The sequence below is a fragment of the Eleutherodactylus coqui genome, chromosome 8 (assembly GCF_035609145.1).
Source record: "Eleutherodactylus coqui strain aEleCoq1 chromosome 8, aEleCoq1.hap1, whole genome shotgun sequence".
In the NCBI taxonomy this organism is placed as follows: Eukaryota; Metazoa; Chordata; class Amphibia; order Anura; family Eleutherodactylidae; genus Eleutherodactylus; species Eleutherodactylus coqui.
The window spans coordinates 123,260,597-123,278,086 of NC_089844.1; the positions used below are offsets into that span (position 1 = coordinate 123,260,597).

The 17,490-nt window shown below is 43.8% G+C and overlaps 1 protein-coding gene across 1 annotated transcript; it reads right to left on the reverse strand.

Moving 5' to 3' along the window:
- Positions 1–1,620: 1,620 nt before the first annotated feature.
- Positions 1,621–17,147, reverse strand: LOC136577916 (cytochrome P450 2W1-like). Its single transcript, XM_066577832.1, has 9 exons — positions 16,944–17,147; positions 12,971–13,133; positions 11,484–11,633; positions 10,446–10,603; positions 8,978–9,151; positions 8,311–8,452; positions 7,005–7,189; positions 4,877–5,018; positions 1,621–1,799 (listed from the first exon to the last, which is right to left on the reverse strand). The coding sequence occupies exons 1-9, from the start codon at positions 17,145–17,147 to the stop codon at positions 1,621–1,623; spliced, it is 1,497 nt and encodes a 498-aa protein (XP_066433929.1).
- Positions 17,148–17,490: the final 343 nt, after the last annotated feature.

A 17,490-nucleotide genomic window follows, 5' to 3' on the forward strand; every position in this document is an offset into this window, starting at 1 on the left:
TGTAGATGGCAGAGCTTGTGCTGTGGAGAGGTCGCACAGGAGTGTGGCAAACCTTCATGCTGGTGCTCGCGGGAGGAGGAAGGGTCCCTGTGGACAGTGAGTAAGGTAGTTGGGCATCTGGGCATAGCTAGACTCTGGGCCAGATGGTAGGTCAGTGACTGGCCCAATGGTTCTCCATGGGGGTTGTTTCTTTGCGGTGTTGAAATTGGAGTTGCACTCCCTCAGTGTATTGTTGTTTGCAAATAAAGCATGGCCTGGAGCTAACTCGAAACTAGCAAGGCTGTGGAAACACCACTCCAAGGACTAACAAAGCTCTATCACTATTGCAGCGTCCCATAGGGACACCCCAGACACCTGACATACGTGGGGAGCTGGGAGGCTAAAGGGATAGCTTGTCACAGTGTCACTAACCAAACTCCTTTCCCAGAGGGATACATGCAGTCAAGGCCAGAGTATTACTGCAGGCCACCGTAGACACCCCTATGATAGGGAATGCCAATAACACAGGAAAAATGGGGGTTGAAGTTGTCACGGGTGACGCCACCATTCCTACACGCCGGAATGACCCTTGGCAGAGAATAAATGCAGACAGAAGCAGTCTCTGAGTACCACGGGTCCCTAGGAATGGCTAGGGCCTGGAATAAACTTTTACTTGAAAAACGTAAACAGATTACACAAGGCAATTCACATTAAGACTTTACAATGCAGGCAAAAGATTTTCAAACTTAGTAGAGATTATTCTCTTGCAGTACCTCCACCACGACTCAGAGACACATGGATGTGAAAATTAAGGGTGTACCTCTACATGGTGACCCTGACTCTGGACGGCTGCATAGGAAAATTAAACAGAGAAATAGTACCTCTGCACTAGCCTTGTCTAGAGAATTATTTACAATTGCTCTCTCACTATGGGGGACTCACTCCACTCACATCTAAAATACAGACATCACAGGAAATCTCTCCTCCTCTTCCATCTTCACTACAAGGAAGCTGAAGGTCCTTCCATGTGGCTCTGTGTTAGGTGAAACTCCGGTAGCAAACAAGATGGAAGACTTGCTACTCCAGAAAATGGAACTCACTCCCTCTCTCAGACATTCCTATTTATACCTTCTCTCATACCACAAGACATGACAGACTTGGTACATTTACATGCAGACTTGGATTTTATAAAGTTAACCTCTCAAGCGCCGCAGCTGTGCAACACACACTGGAAATGACAAGACAGATTTTGCACAGTGCATCTACATACGACAAACATGTATGACATTTATTGAGGGGACTAGGATGATGTACTGGGCCGCTACACTATCTCGTTAGTGGGTGAACTTGTTCACAGTTTTGCACTTGCAATGTATACATGTGGCTATGCCCATCCATAGACAGCTGTTAAGAAATAATTTCTTTCTAGTAACATGCTCACTTTGACCACTGCAAAACATATTCCCACACAACCCAGGAAGGTTCTTATTTTTAGAAAGGTGGGTTTATTAGATGGAGAAAAACATTGAAGTAAGAGTTTTTGTGATGTGTCTCATTTTTGGGATCAGTGGGTTCCAGAGGTCAGGTGTCGATTTCTAATAAATCCAACAGTAAAGTTTAATCCTCCTCTAGACAAATTATTTAGTCACTCTCAGCACAACACTCCAGGTAAGGCTGTGGCCTTAGTGTGAAACAAGGTTCGGCATCAAGGTCCAACTCCATGCCATGTGGAGGAGTAAAGTTGAACTTTTGAAGTAATCCTGTGAAAAATATGAACAGTTCCATCTTAGCAAGACTCTCTCCTAAGCAAAGTCTGCGCCCTACAGAGGGAAAAGAAAAATATTAATGATGCAGTAGTTTATGTGAGGAAAAAAAAATTGTTAGGATGAAAAAAACATGGCAGCTTTCTTCCAGAAACAGTGCCCCACCTGTCTGTGAGTCGTGTGTGGTATTGCAGCTCTGCCCCACTGAAGTGAATATGCCTGAGCTGCAGTTTTAACAGACTCTGACCAGAAGCAATACTACCTGTAGCACCTCGATGCCCAAACTGTCCAAAGTTCATCATCACTGGTGAAAAGGATTCAGTGAAGAAGTTGCCAATGGCAACCAATAAACTTTCATTTTTCCCACAGGGCCTCTGAATAATGAAAGTCGGAATCTCGTTGGTTGCTATGGGCAACTACTTAACAGTACAAACATGCTGAACGATGTGCTGTGGTAAAAAAAGTGATAAAATTGTCCTAAATTGGATACATCCTGCCTCCCACCATATGCTATTGCTTTCTATCCCACATTCCCAATATCAATCTAGAAATCTTATCAATTTGTGCTAACTCAGCCCATTTCAGAGGAAGTTAATTGAGAAATGTTTTAGGCTACGTTCACACTTGTGTTGGGCCCCCAGCACACGGGCGGACATTCCGCGGCGGGATTTCCCACAGAATTTCCGCCCGTGGCTGCTGCTATAGGATTGCATTAGAAAATGCAATCCTAGGCAGACAGACGCGATTTGTCCGCGTGAAATCACGCGCGGAAAACAAATCGTGGCATGCTTTATTTCTGCCGGCAGCCGGCACATCATAGAGCTGGAGCTGTGGGAGAAGTGAGTGCCGCGCTGGTCCCTGCAGGGGCTCGGGTCTGGTCCCGCTTCGAGAATACTTGCAGCGGGATCCGACCCGGCCATCTGCAGGCGGCCTAGGGTTTCAGATAGGATTTCAGTTTTACTGCTCTGTTATAGGAACAGGAAATCTGACAGACTCAAACTGCACCAAACAGACCCCATTAAGTATAACAGATTCCCTCTGAACTCCATTATGATGTCCAGCATTTGTCTGGACAAGTGTAGTGGCCCAGAGTTAATGGGATCCCCTTCAGAATTTGTCTCGTGCACTGTCTTGTTTGTGGAATGCATCAGATTTATATGTATTGGATGGCTGCAGGCATGGGTCATGTCTGAAAATGTATTGTTTTGTCTGGTGTGGTATAAAAGTATGGTCATGTGATGTGTGGTAGTCGGTTCCAGTCTTCTCAGTATGTCGGTCTGCTGCAGTTGTTGCTGATGTTCGGGTCAGGGAGAAAGAGAGAGAGTCAGTGTAGGAGTCAGTCGGCCTGAGTGAGAGAACCTGGAGGAGTAGAGAATAGAAGAGTCTGAGAGGTGGTCTGTTGTTCCCGCCTAGGCCTAGCCTTGTAGAGCAACTCCTCTTAGCCTTCATCTCTAACAAGAAGCGAATGTACCCGGACTGGAAGAAATGTATGGAGACCGCATGGGTCTGGAGAGGAAGAAAGGAACCGCTAGCAAGCAAGAGAAATGTGAGTGACTGGCAGGAGAGAGTTACCAGGAGAGTTAATGCCTACAGATAACTGGGACTGTAGAGATATAAATACCCCATGAATCCTCCCTGCATCACCACTGTAAGAATTGTTGGACTGTTATCATTTATACATGTTTAAGTAAACGAGCAGAACTGAACGTTCCCGGTTTCTGTTCAGAAAAGTATACTTTGTGCATGGACTACTTTATTTCTTGGAATTGACATCGGAAGAATCCACTGCAGAGGATAGAACGTTGGCGTCACGAGCGACAAGTTAGACTACAGGTAACCATGGTTACTGTTCCCGTGATCTTCCCCAGCAGTAACAAGGTTGGATCCCAAGCTACCCTTAGGGAGGAGACGGTAGTGCCCTGTGACAGTTATCTCTCTACCCCGCTGTCTCCTTGGCTGAGGGCCTGCTCCTCGGATGCTGCACAAACAGTGCAGTTTGCTGGGCTATTTTGTCTGGCATTCTCTGCCAGATCTGTGCTGGAGATTCTGAACAGAATCTCCAATGCAGATGTAAATGTGGCCTAAGACAGTTAAGAACAAATAAGAGTATAGCTAATATTACCGTTCTATTTCACAGTTGAGTGACATTATTATGACCAACTCCTACTTTCGGCATTGGTAGCACTTATCCCATGAAGGAAGTGATGTGTGGTGGATTGGTTTGATGGGTATATAACGTGTGTAATAGGCTGTCTGCTCACATATCACTTCCTCGTTGTCATGAGTAAAAGGGGTGATTTATCAGAGTTGCAAAAACGGATGATTACTGACTTTCGGGCCAAGGGTTGGAGCATTTCTCAAACAGCGCAGTTTGCGGTGAAAGTATATGGTGAGTTGACAAATGGCACCATTGGGAATAACTGATGTGGAAATGGCAGAGCACCACCTGCCATTGATATAAAAGGTGAATGTCTGTTATGAGGGTGCGCAAGGGCCAACCGATACGCTGCAGTGGAGCAGCTCACCATGAAAATGAACCAGGGGGCTCCTGGATGTGTGTCTAAAACCGTTTAATGAACCCTACTTTGTATGGGGCTCCGAAGCAGGGGAATAGTCACTGCACCTATACTCAACAAAGATGCATCAAGAAGAAAAGTTGTCAATTTGCACAGCAGTATCAAAATTGGACCATCACGGATTAGCAAAGGGTTGTCTTCTCCAAAGAATCATGTTTTCTGCTTCATCGAATGGACGGATGTTGGCATGTTAGGAGAGAAACATCAGAGCAGATACACTTGGAGGGTACGGATATATCCATACACCATGAGTGTCATTTTAAAAGACTTCCTGTCATCTCTTGGAACAGCACCATAACTTAGCTTATGGTGCTGTAGGTAAGTGACGGGTTCTCTTGAATGACTGTCATGACAAACAGTAGCATAGGTCAGAGGTTTATATTTTATGCACACACTCAAAGAATCCCCCAGCATATGTGATGAATGCAGCCTCTTGACATGATGTACAGAATTTAATCTAGCCAATCAATGGTGTTTTTCTCTCTAGAAAAAAGTATTTTGTGGCCAGCTATTTTCCTTGTGGTGTCCCATTTGTTGTTTCAGTTAGCAGCTAGTTACCTGTGGAGAAGGGCAGAAAAGCTTCATTCTTTACAAACTTTCCCTCAGCATCCAAGAAGTGGTTAGGATTAAACTGCAGCGGCGTCTCCCAGTGGTGTTTTCCATGCAATACAGATGTAAGCAGCGGGATCACAGTTGTTCCCTGAGAACAAAAATAGTGAAAAAAAATGCATTTCTATCATGTCCATACATCTGCTGAACTGACAAGACTTTTCCTAGTTTACAGCCAGAGACAACCCTCCTTAAAGGGGGTTTTACCAGAATAAGCAAGTTATCCCCACTGAGACCCCCGCCGATATCGAGAACTGGGGTCCTGTGTCCATTGTTCTCCTTACTCGGGGTTACTGCACCCCCACAGTGAGGAGGAGACTGAATGAAGTGTTGGTTCCGCAGGCACACTAGTACTCCATTTTCTTTCAATGGGACTGTCGTGATGACCGAACGGGTGCAGCTCGGCTATTTCCGTCAGTCCCAGTGAAATGAATGGAGTGCTGACTGCGCATGCTCGGCCAGTGGTTTACTGCAGGGAAAAAGCGACCCTCGCAGTGACAGGAGAGCGGGACACGAGAGTCCCATTTTTCAGATTGGTGGGGGTTTGAGCAGTGAGACCCCCACCGATCAGATGATTAGTGTTTATCTAAATTCAGAAACCCCTAGTTTGGATATGTTTACACGTCGCGGATCAAAATCTCTGTCAGATTCCACACCAAAATCTATGTGTGGATTTTGATGTGGTTTTCACTGTGGAATCCACAACATTTCTGCACCAAGGACAGCGTGTGTGAATATACGCTTTCAATTGCTACACATTGTTATAAGGCTTGTATAAAGAGTCTAACATTGATTTGAAGGAATGCTGCCTTCCAATAGGTGGCGCTGCAGAGGTATTGTTCCATCTCCCTTATTTGCATGTACTCTTAAAGATGCACTGTAAAAGTTGTGCTCACACAGTGGAATTTGCCCACAAAATCTGCATCTTATTACTTTCGGAGGGATTATTTTTCCCATGTGAATTTCAAGTTCTTGAAGTGAATTCTGCGCCATTTCTGTGTGAAATCCAGCACACAGATTTGCCCATTGAAAAAGGCTAAATTCGTGGCCGCACATTTGCATAGCTGAGGCACAAATTCACAGCACAGTGCTTTTTGGAGTCTGAATCTATGCGGAAAAATCTGCAGGGCCAGATTAACAATGGTACACTTGTAGCACTGGTTCTAGGCCCCACATTATCCACTCATTAGGGAGGCCCCCAACTGCCTGCTCTCCGGCAGCCTGAGGAAGGCCCACAACACTGTTTTTCATCAGTTCCTCAGAATTTATGAGAAAGAGTTGTATCCCTTTCTGTGCCAGTGTAAAAAAAAAAACTACCTACCTTCTCACTTCCTAAAGCTGCTGTTTTTTTTTCTACTTCTGGGTATGGACATATGACTGTCGCTGGCCAATCCCCGGCCTCAGACACTGAGACCAGGAATTAGATGCAGTGGTCACGGCTGGCAGGTACATGTCACCCGGAAGTAAGAGGATGCAGTATGGAGTAGCTTCGGAGAATGAGAAGGTGAGGATGTAGTTTTTTTTTTTTTTTAATACATTGGCGCAGAGGATGCTATTGAAGTATGAGGGGACACTATTACTATATGAGTCAACTTCTGCAGATGCAAGTTGTGGCTGGGAGAAGCCATCATGGCAGTCTGGGCCTGGATAGAGAAGAAAAGGGAAGGTGAACAACACCAATCGGAGATGATGCCACCTGTAATCAGAGGAGGTAACTGCAGTGTAATCACTATTACTGTGTAGAACAGGTATCTGACTCACTTAGAAATGTAATAGTACTGTGGTGGTGGGGGAAGGGGGGTCACTGAAGTGGACACAATTTTGCTTAAAAATAAGGCAATTATCCTGATGGTGGGGGCATTGTTCCTTAACTGCTCCATATTGTGGGCAGCCACAATCTGTCCCTGAAAATTAATATCAGATATTACCATGTGAATATACTCTTAGTAGTAGTATTTGATGGTACTGCAATTCAAGTGATAGGATGGCCATGGGCAGTTGAGACCCCCCCCCACCCAACTCATCCGCTGACCCAATGCAGTGATGTATCAGATCTCTGCTCCATGAATTCACTTACCTTTGGAATATGGTAACCTTTGAAATAAGTGTCTGTAGATGTGGCATGTGGAACATTTGGAAGGAGGTTGGCAAATCTTTGTACTTCGTGTATCACAGCATGGGTATAGGGCATAGCGTTTCTATCCTCAAATTGTGGGAGACGTCCAGATTCAAGAACAGAATGGATTTCTTTTTGAACTTTTTCTGTAAGTGTATAAATCTCAGATTAATGACTTGTTGATTACTGTTTGTTCCCACAGATTTAAGGTTCATGTGTATGGCAAAGCTGCCTTCACCGCTCTTGCATAGCAGGACCATGTAATGGACGATACACTAGTTTCACCAAATTGGAAGCTGTTCTTACATAGCGATTCTAAGTTTCAGAGGGGTTCAGAGTATCATTCCAAGGATTCTCTTAACTCTGAGGTTATTTTAATATTCTGCAGTAACTCTTAATTGTGATAATGGAGTAGGTTTATCTGTACATTTACTCCATGAAATAATGAGTTGCGCCAAACTCCCTACTGCTACATCAGATCAAACAGAAAAAACAAATTACGCAATGTAAAAACTTTTAACTTTTAAGTTGCAGCTACATATAATATGTCATGTACCTTACACGGGACGACTCTTGAGCACCTAATCGCTTGACAGCAGTCCCACTGACTACCGCTCAAATATTACTCATATCCTTACACAGGAGCGATCATTGTTGAAGTCAATGGAGGCGGAGTGGGCCAAGATCGTTCCGACCACCTGCCTTCATTCACATCAAACAAGAGTCCCTCAAACATTGAGCGGCTCCTGTTTACATGGCCCGACAGTTTAGTTCTGCTAAAAATCAAGCATCTCCGACAGGTGAGTGATTTCTCACTCAGTGCCCTATCAGCAGCCGTGTGTCCGAAGGCATTTATGGCACAAATTTGCCATATTCAGCAATAATTTGGACGATAATCATCCTGTGTAAAAGGTACCTTTAGGCTCGGTTGACACTGGCTTCACAGTTTTTTGGTATTTGGTTAGCAGACTAATCTACTTTGGTTAGGGTCAAGATAGATCCACTATAGACCCTCTATTACAGAACCATGATGACAGTGTGAACAGGGCTATAACTATAACGGCAACGTGACTGTTTTCTTGATGTAGTCAGATGGAGTTTTGTTACCACAGAGCAGTGGTCTTCAACCTGCCGACCTTCAGCTGTTGTGAGACTACAACGCCCTTGTGGTTTCACAACAGCTGGAAGCACTTCCATGTTGGAGACCACTGCCATAGTAAAGAGTTCTGTACCTTACTATTTGAGAATTTCAGGAATCAGAACTTACTCTGTACTTCAGGATATTTCATCATTAGCAGAATCCCCCACTGCAGTGTCGAAGAGGTGGTCTCTGTGCCGGCCATAACCAAATCTAGGACAGTAGCTAGTACATTAGCATCATTAAAAAGACTATCTTTGTTCGTCCGTTCCTAAACCACAAGTACAATACATACAGTTAGGGAACATATCTTGCAATACTGTACAGAAAAGGTCACCATTCACACCAGTCCTTGTCCCTAAGGAAGGTCTCGATCTAATATCCCCATCATACTAAAGCTTTTATAACTGGAGGTATGCTTTTAGTCTTTTCTAACGTTGATGTCTTGCTCCTGAAAGTATCAGAGAGTAACTGGAAGAAGCTTGGTATAGAAGGTTCTCTACATCTCCAAAGTGATGGAGGTCCAGACGTGCCCAATGTGGCCTCCCTATAATTCAGTACTGGGTCTGAGAGGCCACTCACACTTTACTATTTTAGATGGCACAAGAATAAGAGGAGAAGGCGAGTGGACTTCGGTAGACCTGCTAGAGGAATCGGGAATGAGGGGAACCAGACTGTTCTATGGAGTACTCTATGAAGTTCTATGGCGTAGGCGCCATATATGGGGCACTTTAGCTTCTGCATTTGCAAAATTATTTTATATAGACCTAGCTGTTAGAACAAACATTATAATTACCTCTTCTTGCTTGGCAACTATAGTTTCAATGAATGTATACAGACAATTGACGTCCATTTTGTTCCTTTTGGCCTGAATGTCGGTTTTTAGAACATCACAAATCTTGTCAATGTTTTTCAGTATAATCTTGTGAGTCTTCATAAACATTGCAAGCATTGGGTACATGTTAAATAGCTGGGGAGAAAAAATCCTGTTAAATACAGGCTAGGAGGTGCATGTAATAGATGTAGTGATACGTATGTGATAGGAGTCGTTTCAGGATATGCTATTGCAGCAGTATTTAACCTATTAAGTGCCGTAAATATGTAACACTTGCTCCTGAGCTTTAATCCCATACCATTATAAAGGTACAGCAGAAGATTAAAGCTCCACAGGAGAACACAGAAGGGGTTTTTAACCACTTCTGTGTTAAAAGTGGTTTTTAACCACTTCTGCCTACTCTTTTACAGGCTACATAGCGCTGAATGAGTGCTATGTAGCCAATACAGGAAGCGACTGTGTCGTTTCCTGTTTGGGAGCTGCCGATCACATGACCGCCGTTGACCCCCAGCATGTCAGAGCTCCAGGGTCTTTGCAGTGACTAGTGTCACTACATAGGGAGGTTTTTCCTTATAATTTGGGCTCCTATGGATATCCTAATTACAGTGGAAAACTAAAATAAAAAAAAAATTGTGAGTTTCCCCCAAAGGTGTTAGATGATGTTATAGGAGAAACAGATGTTGCAAAAGTAAGTTAAAAAAAATTACAGATAAAATAAAATAAAAAATATGTAAAAAAGCAAACAAAAAGTATGACAACATGGCTCTGCAACAGCAACCCCACTGACTTCATCCCTACTCCCCTCTCCCCCCTACTTCCCTCCCGTCACCCAAACAGGCTCTTAGGTCCTGCTGTCATTGTCAAGTGGGTGGTCTCCACCACTCTCAATGAGTGACTTCAGACTTCATTGACTGTCCAACATTGAGTGTGAGTGGCAAGGACCCCCCACTTGACACACTGACAACTCCATGACCCATACAGCAAAAAGAGTAGAGAATGAAAAAAACATAAAAAAAAGATAAATGGGATAATGTCAGTGGGGCCACAGCTGTAGACCCCAATGCCTCTGGCCCTGCAGATTCTATTCCATGACAGTTCCTCCTTAAAGGAACTGGCAGCACTTCTGAGCAAGTCAAAAACCTCTTAAAGCAGTTCTCATCAAAAACATCTGCTGTGCTGATCAGATGACTGCTGCCGATCCAGCTTCTGAAATCCACATCGGTCAGCTAAGAGGTTTTGTCTGACTATACATCTTACTTGCACTGCCTATTGCAGAGCAATATAGCATTACATGGTATCTAAATGAATGGGCCAAGGTGACATATATCTACTCTTCGATTTTACCAATCTGCATCCTGTAATTTCTAATAGCATTGTTATCACATGGAAGTGGATGTGTATTAAAAAAAACACACTGTGAACGACCTACCTGTAAGTAGGGTGAGCCAAGCAAAACAACAATTTCATCAATTAGATCCAGTAGTTGGATATAGATTGGATCACTGTAGTCGAACCGGTTGCCAAATATCATGGCAAATGTAATATTTGTAGGTCCACAGGCAAATTCTCTCAGTTTAAATTGCTGACCTGCAAAAAAGATTATGTGGAATAGATTTACTTTCCTGTGAATCCAGGCATTTTAGCTTATTCTCATAATCACCAAGCCAGTGTTGGACCTATGCAAATGGGAAGATGGAACAATACCTCTACAGCACCTTCTGCAAGTAAATGTCAGACTTTTTAACAAGCCTTGTAACAATGCCTAGGAATTGTGAGCCAAAGCCAGAATATTCTCCAGAAGGAAAAGATAACCATGCACAGACAGCTGTTTCGGGGTGATTGCCCCTTATCAGTGTGCAGCAGGTTTCTGGCTTGGCTAGTGAGACAGCACCATTTATTGGAAGGCAGCATTCTTGCATGTAAAAAACATCATTTACATATTTCTCAGAGGAGCATTGATGACCTTATAAGTCTCCTCACTCCTTCTAAGTGCTCTTCCTAAGAAGAAACAATACCTTTCCTGAACCAGTGGTGTACCTACCACAGGGACTGAGATGCCACCTGCAATCACCACTAGTGAAAGATCCCATAGCGGTTAATATTAACTGTATAAATCCATGCATAGTGAAATCCCCCTACTAGTGGCTGTGTGTGGCCATAACTGTAGTATCATTTATGAAGTCATAAAAGAGCTCCAATATATGGATTATATGAAATTTGCACAAAATTTTGAACCTAAAAACAAAATGGTGAACATTAACATTTATAAATGTGTAGTATATTTGGTGTAGCCCTCAGTGGGGAGTAGACTCCATTTTTATTTTTGCCATAGGGCCTTATGATTTCTGTGTACACTCCAAATATGAACAATTCTCAAACCTATAAGCCAAAACCTACCTCTACCAGGTAAAATACTCCATACATGTAGCACTGCCAATATCAATATTGCCATAAACATGGATCTCACCAGCATAAGACTCAATCTTGTTTGTTAAAAACTGCAGTTCTTCTACGATTTTGTCTTCTATATGCTTCTTGCCCATGCCAAGGTTCTTCATACTGGATATTGTAAACCGTCTTGTTGTTCTCCACATCTCTCCAGATGAAAAAAACACACCTATATAAAAAGTGACACATCAATTTGTCTTTTGTACAATGATGTCGAAATACAATATGAAAGAGGATTTATCAGTGCGATGGATATAGTGGATGAATGAATCATTAGCATTTCCCCTCTGCATGTTCTAGTCTTCACTAAGCTGGTGGGTCTGGACTAGCTGCCGTTATGACTCCAACACAGTGCACAAACAGAAGAGAAGAACAAACACCAACACTTGTTAACTGTTTTAGTGTTTCTGTTGCTCGAGACAGATTTCACATGACAACAAGCAGTGGACAGCAAAATTAAAAGAAATGAGGAGCAATCTAATATGAGGATATCAGCAAGTCTTCACCATATAATGCCTATGGTGTAGCAAGACACCGGCTGTCAGAGCATTGAAACCATTGGGAATTAGGTACATACCGTACTTTAGGGAATTACTGTTTATGCATTTCCCAAATAGACAACCATAATAAAATATGCTGCTGTCTGTGCTACTTTATATTAACACAAAAGGTACTGGCAGATGTTGTATTGGTCAGCAGGCTGCTTGCTGGTGTTTCCAGTTGGTTACATCACCAAAAATTGCGAGACTAAAAAAAAAAAAAAAAGATATAGGGCAAATTAAAAATTTTAACAAAAGCCCATCTGACCTGCAATACAAGACCACCTGTGGACAAAGTGGCACTACTTTTGGTAAAATAGGCTTTCTAATCTCATATAATCCCGATAGGTTAAAGGGGTTGTCCCGCGGCAGCAAGTGGGTCTATACACTTCTGTATGGCCATAATAATGCACTTTGTAATGTACATTGTGCATTAATTATGAGCCATACAGAAGTTATAAAAAGTTTTATACTTACCTGCTCCGTTGCTGGCGTCCTCGTCTCCATGGAGCCGACTAATTTTCGCCCTCCGATGGCCAAATTAGCCGCGCTTGCGCAGTCCAGGTCTTCTCCTGTTCTCTATGGGGCTCCGTGTAGCTCCGTGTAGCTCCGCCCCGTCACGTGCCGATTCCAGCCAATCAGGAGGCTGGAATCGGCAATGGACCGCACAGAAGAGCTGCGGTCCACGGAGGAAGAGGATCCCGGCGGCCATCTTCACCGGTAAGTATAGAAGTCACCGGAGCGCGGGGATTAAGGTAAGCGCTCCGGTAAGCTTTCTTTAGGTCCCTGCATCGGGGTTGTCTCGCACCGAACGGGGGGGGGGGGGGGGGGGGTTGAAAAAAAAAAAAACCCGTTTCGGCGCGGGACAACCCCTTTAAGGTGGAAAGGGCTGCAGAACAATTTACATACATAAACTAGTTATATTTAGGAAGTAATACAGCAAAGAATGACAAAAGGTGTTCTATACCATTTCCTCTTTGGATAGCATTAAATATCGGTAAATGAGCTCTGTCTGAGAACTTGTCTGCACCCTCCACAAGGGCTTCCTTTATTGACTCCAGTCCCGTGAGCACTACGGCCTTATTCATGCCCAAGTGAATGGTGAATATTGGACCATATTGTTCTGAAAGCTAGAACACAAAAAAGTTACAAACAAATAGCACAACTGATATAATGCACACCAGAGGGTGCATAATATATACCCCACAATTTACAGGTAGTTAACTTACAAAATATCCTATACTAGGAAGGGAGAACTAGCATTGGGCAGCCGGGCAGGCTCATGCATGGGCTACCGAACTAAAACTTGATGCATGTGTAAGAAGGGAAGCCTGTGTCCGGCTCCCGTATTACTACAGAGGCTCTGATGCTGTGCACTCCAGGTGAGCTCTGGCTCTATGCCCCCCCTCCAATGATGTCACCGTGCTAAGCCTGCCCCATAATTGCATCCTTTGTCTTTCATAATTATTTGCTCATGTTCTTAATAAATCGCTTCACTTTGTTTTTTTCATCTGCTGCACGTTATCCTTGTTCTTGCATCGCCCAGCCTCCACCGGCAACACATGCATATCAGCACACAGATTTGTATGTATTTTGTGGAGGAAGGGCACTAAACTGAGCTGGGTTAAGGAAACCCAACTTCACCCCAATCCTGACACCTCAACCACAGGACAAATACTTAAGGCCCTTTTACACATAACGATTATCACTCAAGATTCGCTCAAAAGCCATCTTTTGAGCAATAATCGTTGTGTGTAAATGTGTGCCCATCGTGCAGTTACCATGTACCTTTCATCCATCGCTGAGTTGAGCTCAGCCTAAAATTTATCGGGACTGATAAAACGGACAGCACGCGATATTCTTTCAGCAGCTGTCCCGCAGGAGAACAATAGTAATGTATTTAGAGAACAGACCATCTGCTGTTCTCCAAATAAATGCAAATGAAGCTAGTTAGCTACTAATGGGCTAATTAACCCATTAGTAGCTAATGCAAAATTGATCGCTCAAAACTGTCAGTTTCTGACTAATTTTGAGCGATCATCTGTGTGTGTAAATGGACCTTTAGGGTGGTTTCACATCTGCAACGGGGGTTCCATTTTCCTGCTCCATTCAGGGAGCAGGAAAAGAGATTACCCTGGCTTAACAGATTCGTGTTATGAGGGAACCAAACAGTGCTCTATGGACTCCATTGACTATAATGGGGTCCATTTGGTTTCCGCTTAGGCCTCCTTCCCACGAGCGTGACGGGCTCCGCAGCGTAATATTCCGCTGTGAAGCCCGTCACGGCGCCCCCCAGAGCCCCTATACTTACCTGCGGGAGATAGCGTGAAATCGCTTCCCCGCCCACCGCCGCGCGTCACCGCCCGTCACCGCCCACCACCGCCGCGTCACCGAGCGTGTCACGTGACGCGGCCGGCCGCGTCACGTGACGCGGCCGGCCGCGTCATTTGGCGTCAGATGACGCGCGGCGGTGGGCGGGAAAGCGTTTTTTCACGCTATCTCCCGCTGGTTACAGCGGGAGATAGCGTGAACGGACGGCTTCCATTGACTGCAATGGAAGCCGTCAGTGCGTACAGCCCGTCCTCACCCGCAGAAAATAGAGCATGCTGCGGGTGAGGACGGGAGAAATCGCGGTGCGTAATTCCGCGGTGGAATTACGCATCGTGAGCATTGTGCTATTAGGTTCAATAGAACCTAATAGCAGCGGGCAACGCAGCGGATTTTCGCCGCGAATTACGCGGCGGAAATCCGTTCGTGGGAAGGAGGCCTTAGTTGTCTGGCATTTTACCAGGCAAAAAAGTCCTGCACGCAAGACTTTTTTTTTGGTATTTTGCACCAGATCCACGACAGAACCTCCGAACTGAGTTTCCAGCAAAGATGTGAAACAGGCTTATATCAGCAGCATCTCTCTGAGTGTATCAGTCTGGAGTCCAGGTTGTTTAGCTCACAGAGTATTGTGAGTATTGTCTAGACTGAGTAGAACTGTATTCATGTCACACCTGAATGCAGGACTAGCGTTGTACAAGTTTGATGCTTCTGATTGCAAACAAAAGTGTTCTTTTTTGCTGGCAGCAGTAACCTTGAAAATGGTGAGGAATTAAAAAAATACAGTAAATTTTTTTTTCATAAAAAAAATGACCTTTAAACACATGTACTACGAAATGCTGTTTTTTTGCCACACCCAGATTGCTGAACAGACTGACTAGAAATATAAGTACAAGCGTCACTATAATGTAAGTTAGAACTTTTTTTCTTGCAATGATCTACATTTCAAAGTCTAGATCTAAAACAGAAGCCATTCCACAGCAGGTAGAATCCAAGACCTTAACTATAAGATAATATCGAGATGGTACAGGACCCCCGATCAATTACAAAAGGCTTTCCCCCTGTCCTCCCCGGAGTGCTGAAGATGCAGTGGGAGCAGAGGCACCATGGTTCATATATGGTGGGATTGCCAACCAGTAGCTAATCTTTGGAAAGAAGTGACAATCCTGTACAACCATGTTAGCTACACAGATTTGACAATGACTTCCAAACTTGCCCTGCTCTCACTGTTTCCAGGGGCCATGAGAGTGGCCAAATCGAGCCTGTTAAAACACTTCATAATAGCGGTGAAAAGACTCATCCCAAGACTTTGGCGCTCAGTAAACGCCCCAACTAGGGGTATGTGGGTGGAGGAACTACACACCCTCATGAGATTCGACGAACTGGGAGCAGACGACCCCCACCATAAGACATGGCAGCCATGGGTCGTGTTCAGGGGATCTGACAACCTCAAAAAATGGATAGATCAAGGCTGAATTGACTAGACTATCTACTGGACTGGAGCCTGGAGGGTGCCTACCACAATCAGCACCGCTCATTTCCAATCAACACTACTCCTCTCCCCTATTCCTCCTCCTCCTCCCCCCGGTCTACCCTCCACCCCCTTTTACCGACCACCCATGTATGTGTTTTAGGATAAGTAAAATGTGTGTCGGCAGCAAAGGAGAAGTCCATACCAGAATTTCAACTTAGATAGAGACGGGTAACCCAGTCTCATATCCCAAACCAAAATTGAGGGGAGAGGCAGCGAAAGGGTGCACCACAATATAGATACAATTCCTTTGTCACCAGAATAATTCTCACAGCGAGACCCCATCTTCTCGCGAAAATCTCCCCTTTCCATCTCGCTAGCCCTCCTTAAGCATAATGGACTTTAAAGTTGATATATGCAATTGCTTTTCTTATGTTTTTAATTTCAAAAAATCTGTGAAGTAACCTAAAGTTGCAATCAAAATGCTGCCAGATTTGTCACAATAAAATTTATTTATTTGAACCATAAAACAGAAGCCATAACAGCAATACTTATATTAATACACAGCGGTAAATGTCATGCACATCACATTTCTAATTGCATGTTGAGAATTAGCAATGCAAAGGCTTTATGCTCCTCATAATCACGCTTAAAAAAATATAGTGCATTAAAGGGATTGTATTACAATTGAATTTTATCACCTATCCATAGGATCCAGAGGGGTTTCTGTGTACCCCTCTCCTCTGCACTGCATCCCCCACAGTAAAAAAGAGATTGAATGGAGTAGCAATCACGCATGTACGCCACAGCTTCATTCATATTTAATGGGTCTGTCAGAGATAGGCGTGCACTCGTACTTAGCTATTTCCATCAGTGTAATTGAAATGACTGGAACTGTTTCACGCATGCATGACGGCCACTCCATTCAATCACCCCATCATTGTAGCCTGCGGTGACAAGGAGAAGGGGACACAGTTTCCCTATTCTAATGATCAGTTGAAATCTGAATGGTAAGATCACCACCAATCATTATCACCTATCCATAGGATAGTTGATAAAATTCAATTATGGTACAACCCCTTTAACAGTGCAACGCAGGTCATATCCTTACAAGCAACACATTTTTGTATAGATTTGTCTTTACCTTCATCAGAGAGCGGTCTAGTCGTCTGAGGTCCAATAAGTGCAGGTTTCCTATCAGAGGTAGTGGTGTTGGACCTGGAGGTAAGTTATATGGCGACTTCTTGCTTCTATTTATGAAGTGTACTACGAAGATTAATATCAATAATGTGCTCAATATCAGACTTATGGAGACAGAATCTGTTATGAAGGAGAACAAATTAGCCATTTTAAGTCTTGGGTCTCCCTAACTTCAGTGCTGGTCTAGGTTACGATACATTCGGTGGCTTTATATAGTTAACACAAAGAGGGAGATTAGATTGTAAACACATTTGCCAAATACTAAAAACCTGTAGTTTTCCATATAATATAACTATATTAGAGTTTACAGGATATCCAAGTCAATGAGTAACTCTCTCAGATTAGAAACAGTCACAATGACCCACTTATCGCTGCTTGTCTCTTTTCACTGTCACCCTGATCTATATTTACATATAGTTTGTACAACTACCTTTGCCTCAATTCCAATTTATCCCAAGTGACAACTGTATTACGGTGCTGTTAAGACATGC

Excerpts from the sequence above, each read along its gene's own strand:
- LOC136577916 (XM_066577832.1), bottom strand. The coding sequence starts at position 17,147 with ATGGCTAATTTGTTCTCCTTCATAACAGATTCTGTCTCCATAAGTCTG. Across the intron at positions 5,019-7,004 it reads AAGGTTACCATATTCCAAAG|GGAACAACTGTGATCCCGCT; the intron begins GTAAGTGAATTC and ends TTTTGTTCTCAG. Across the intron at positions 1,800-4,876 it reads TTTTCTGCCCTTCTCCACAG|GGCGCAGACTTTGCTTAGGA; the intron begins GTAACTAGCTGC and ends TTCCCTCTGTAG.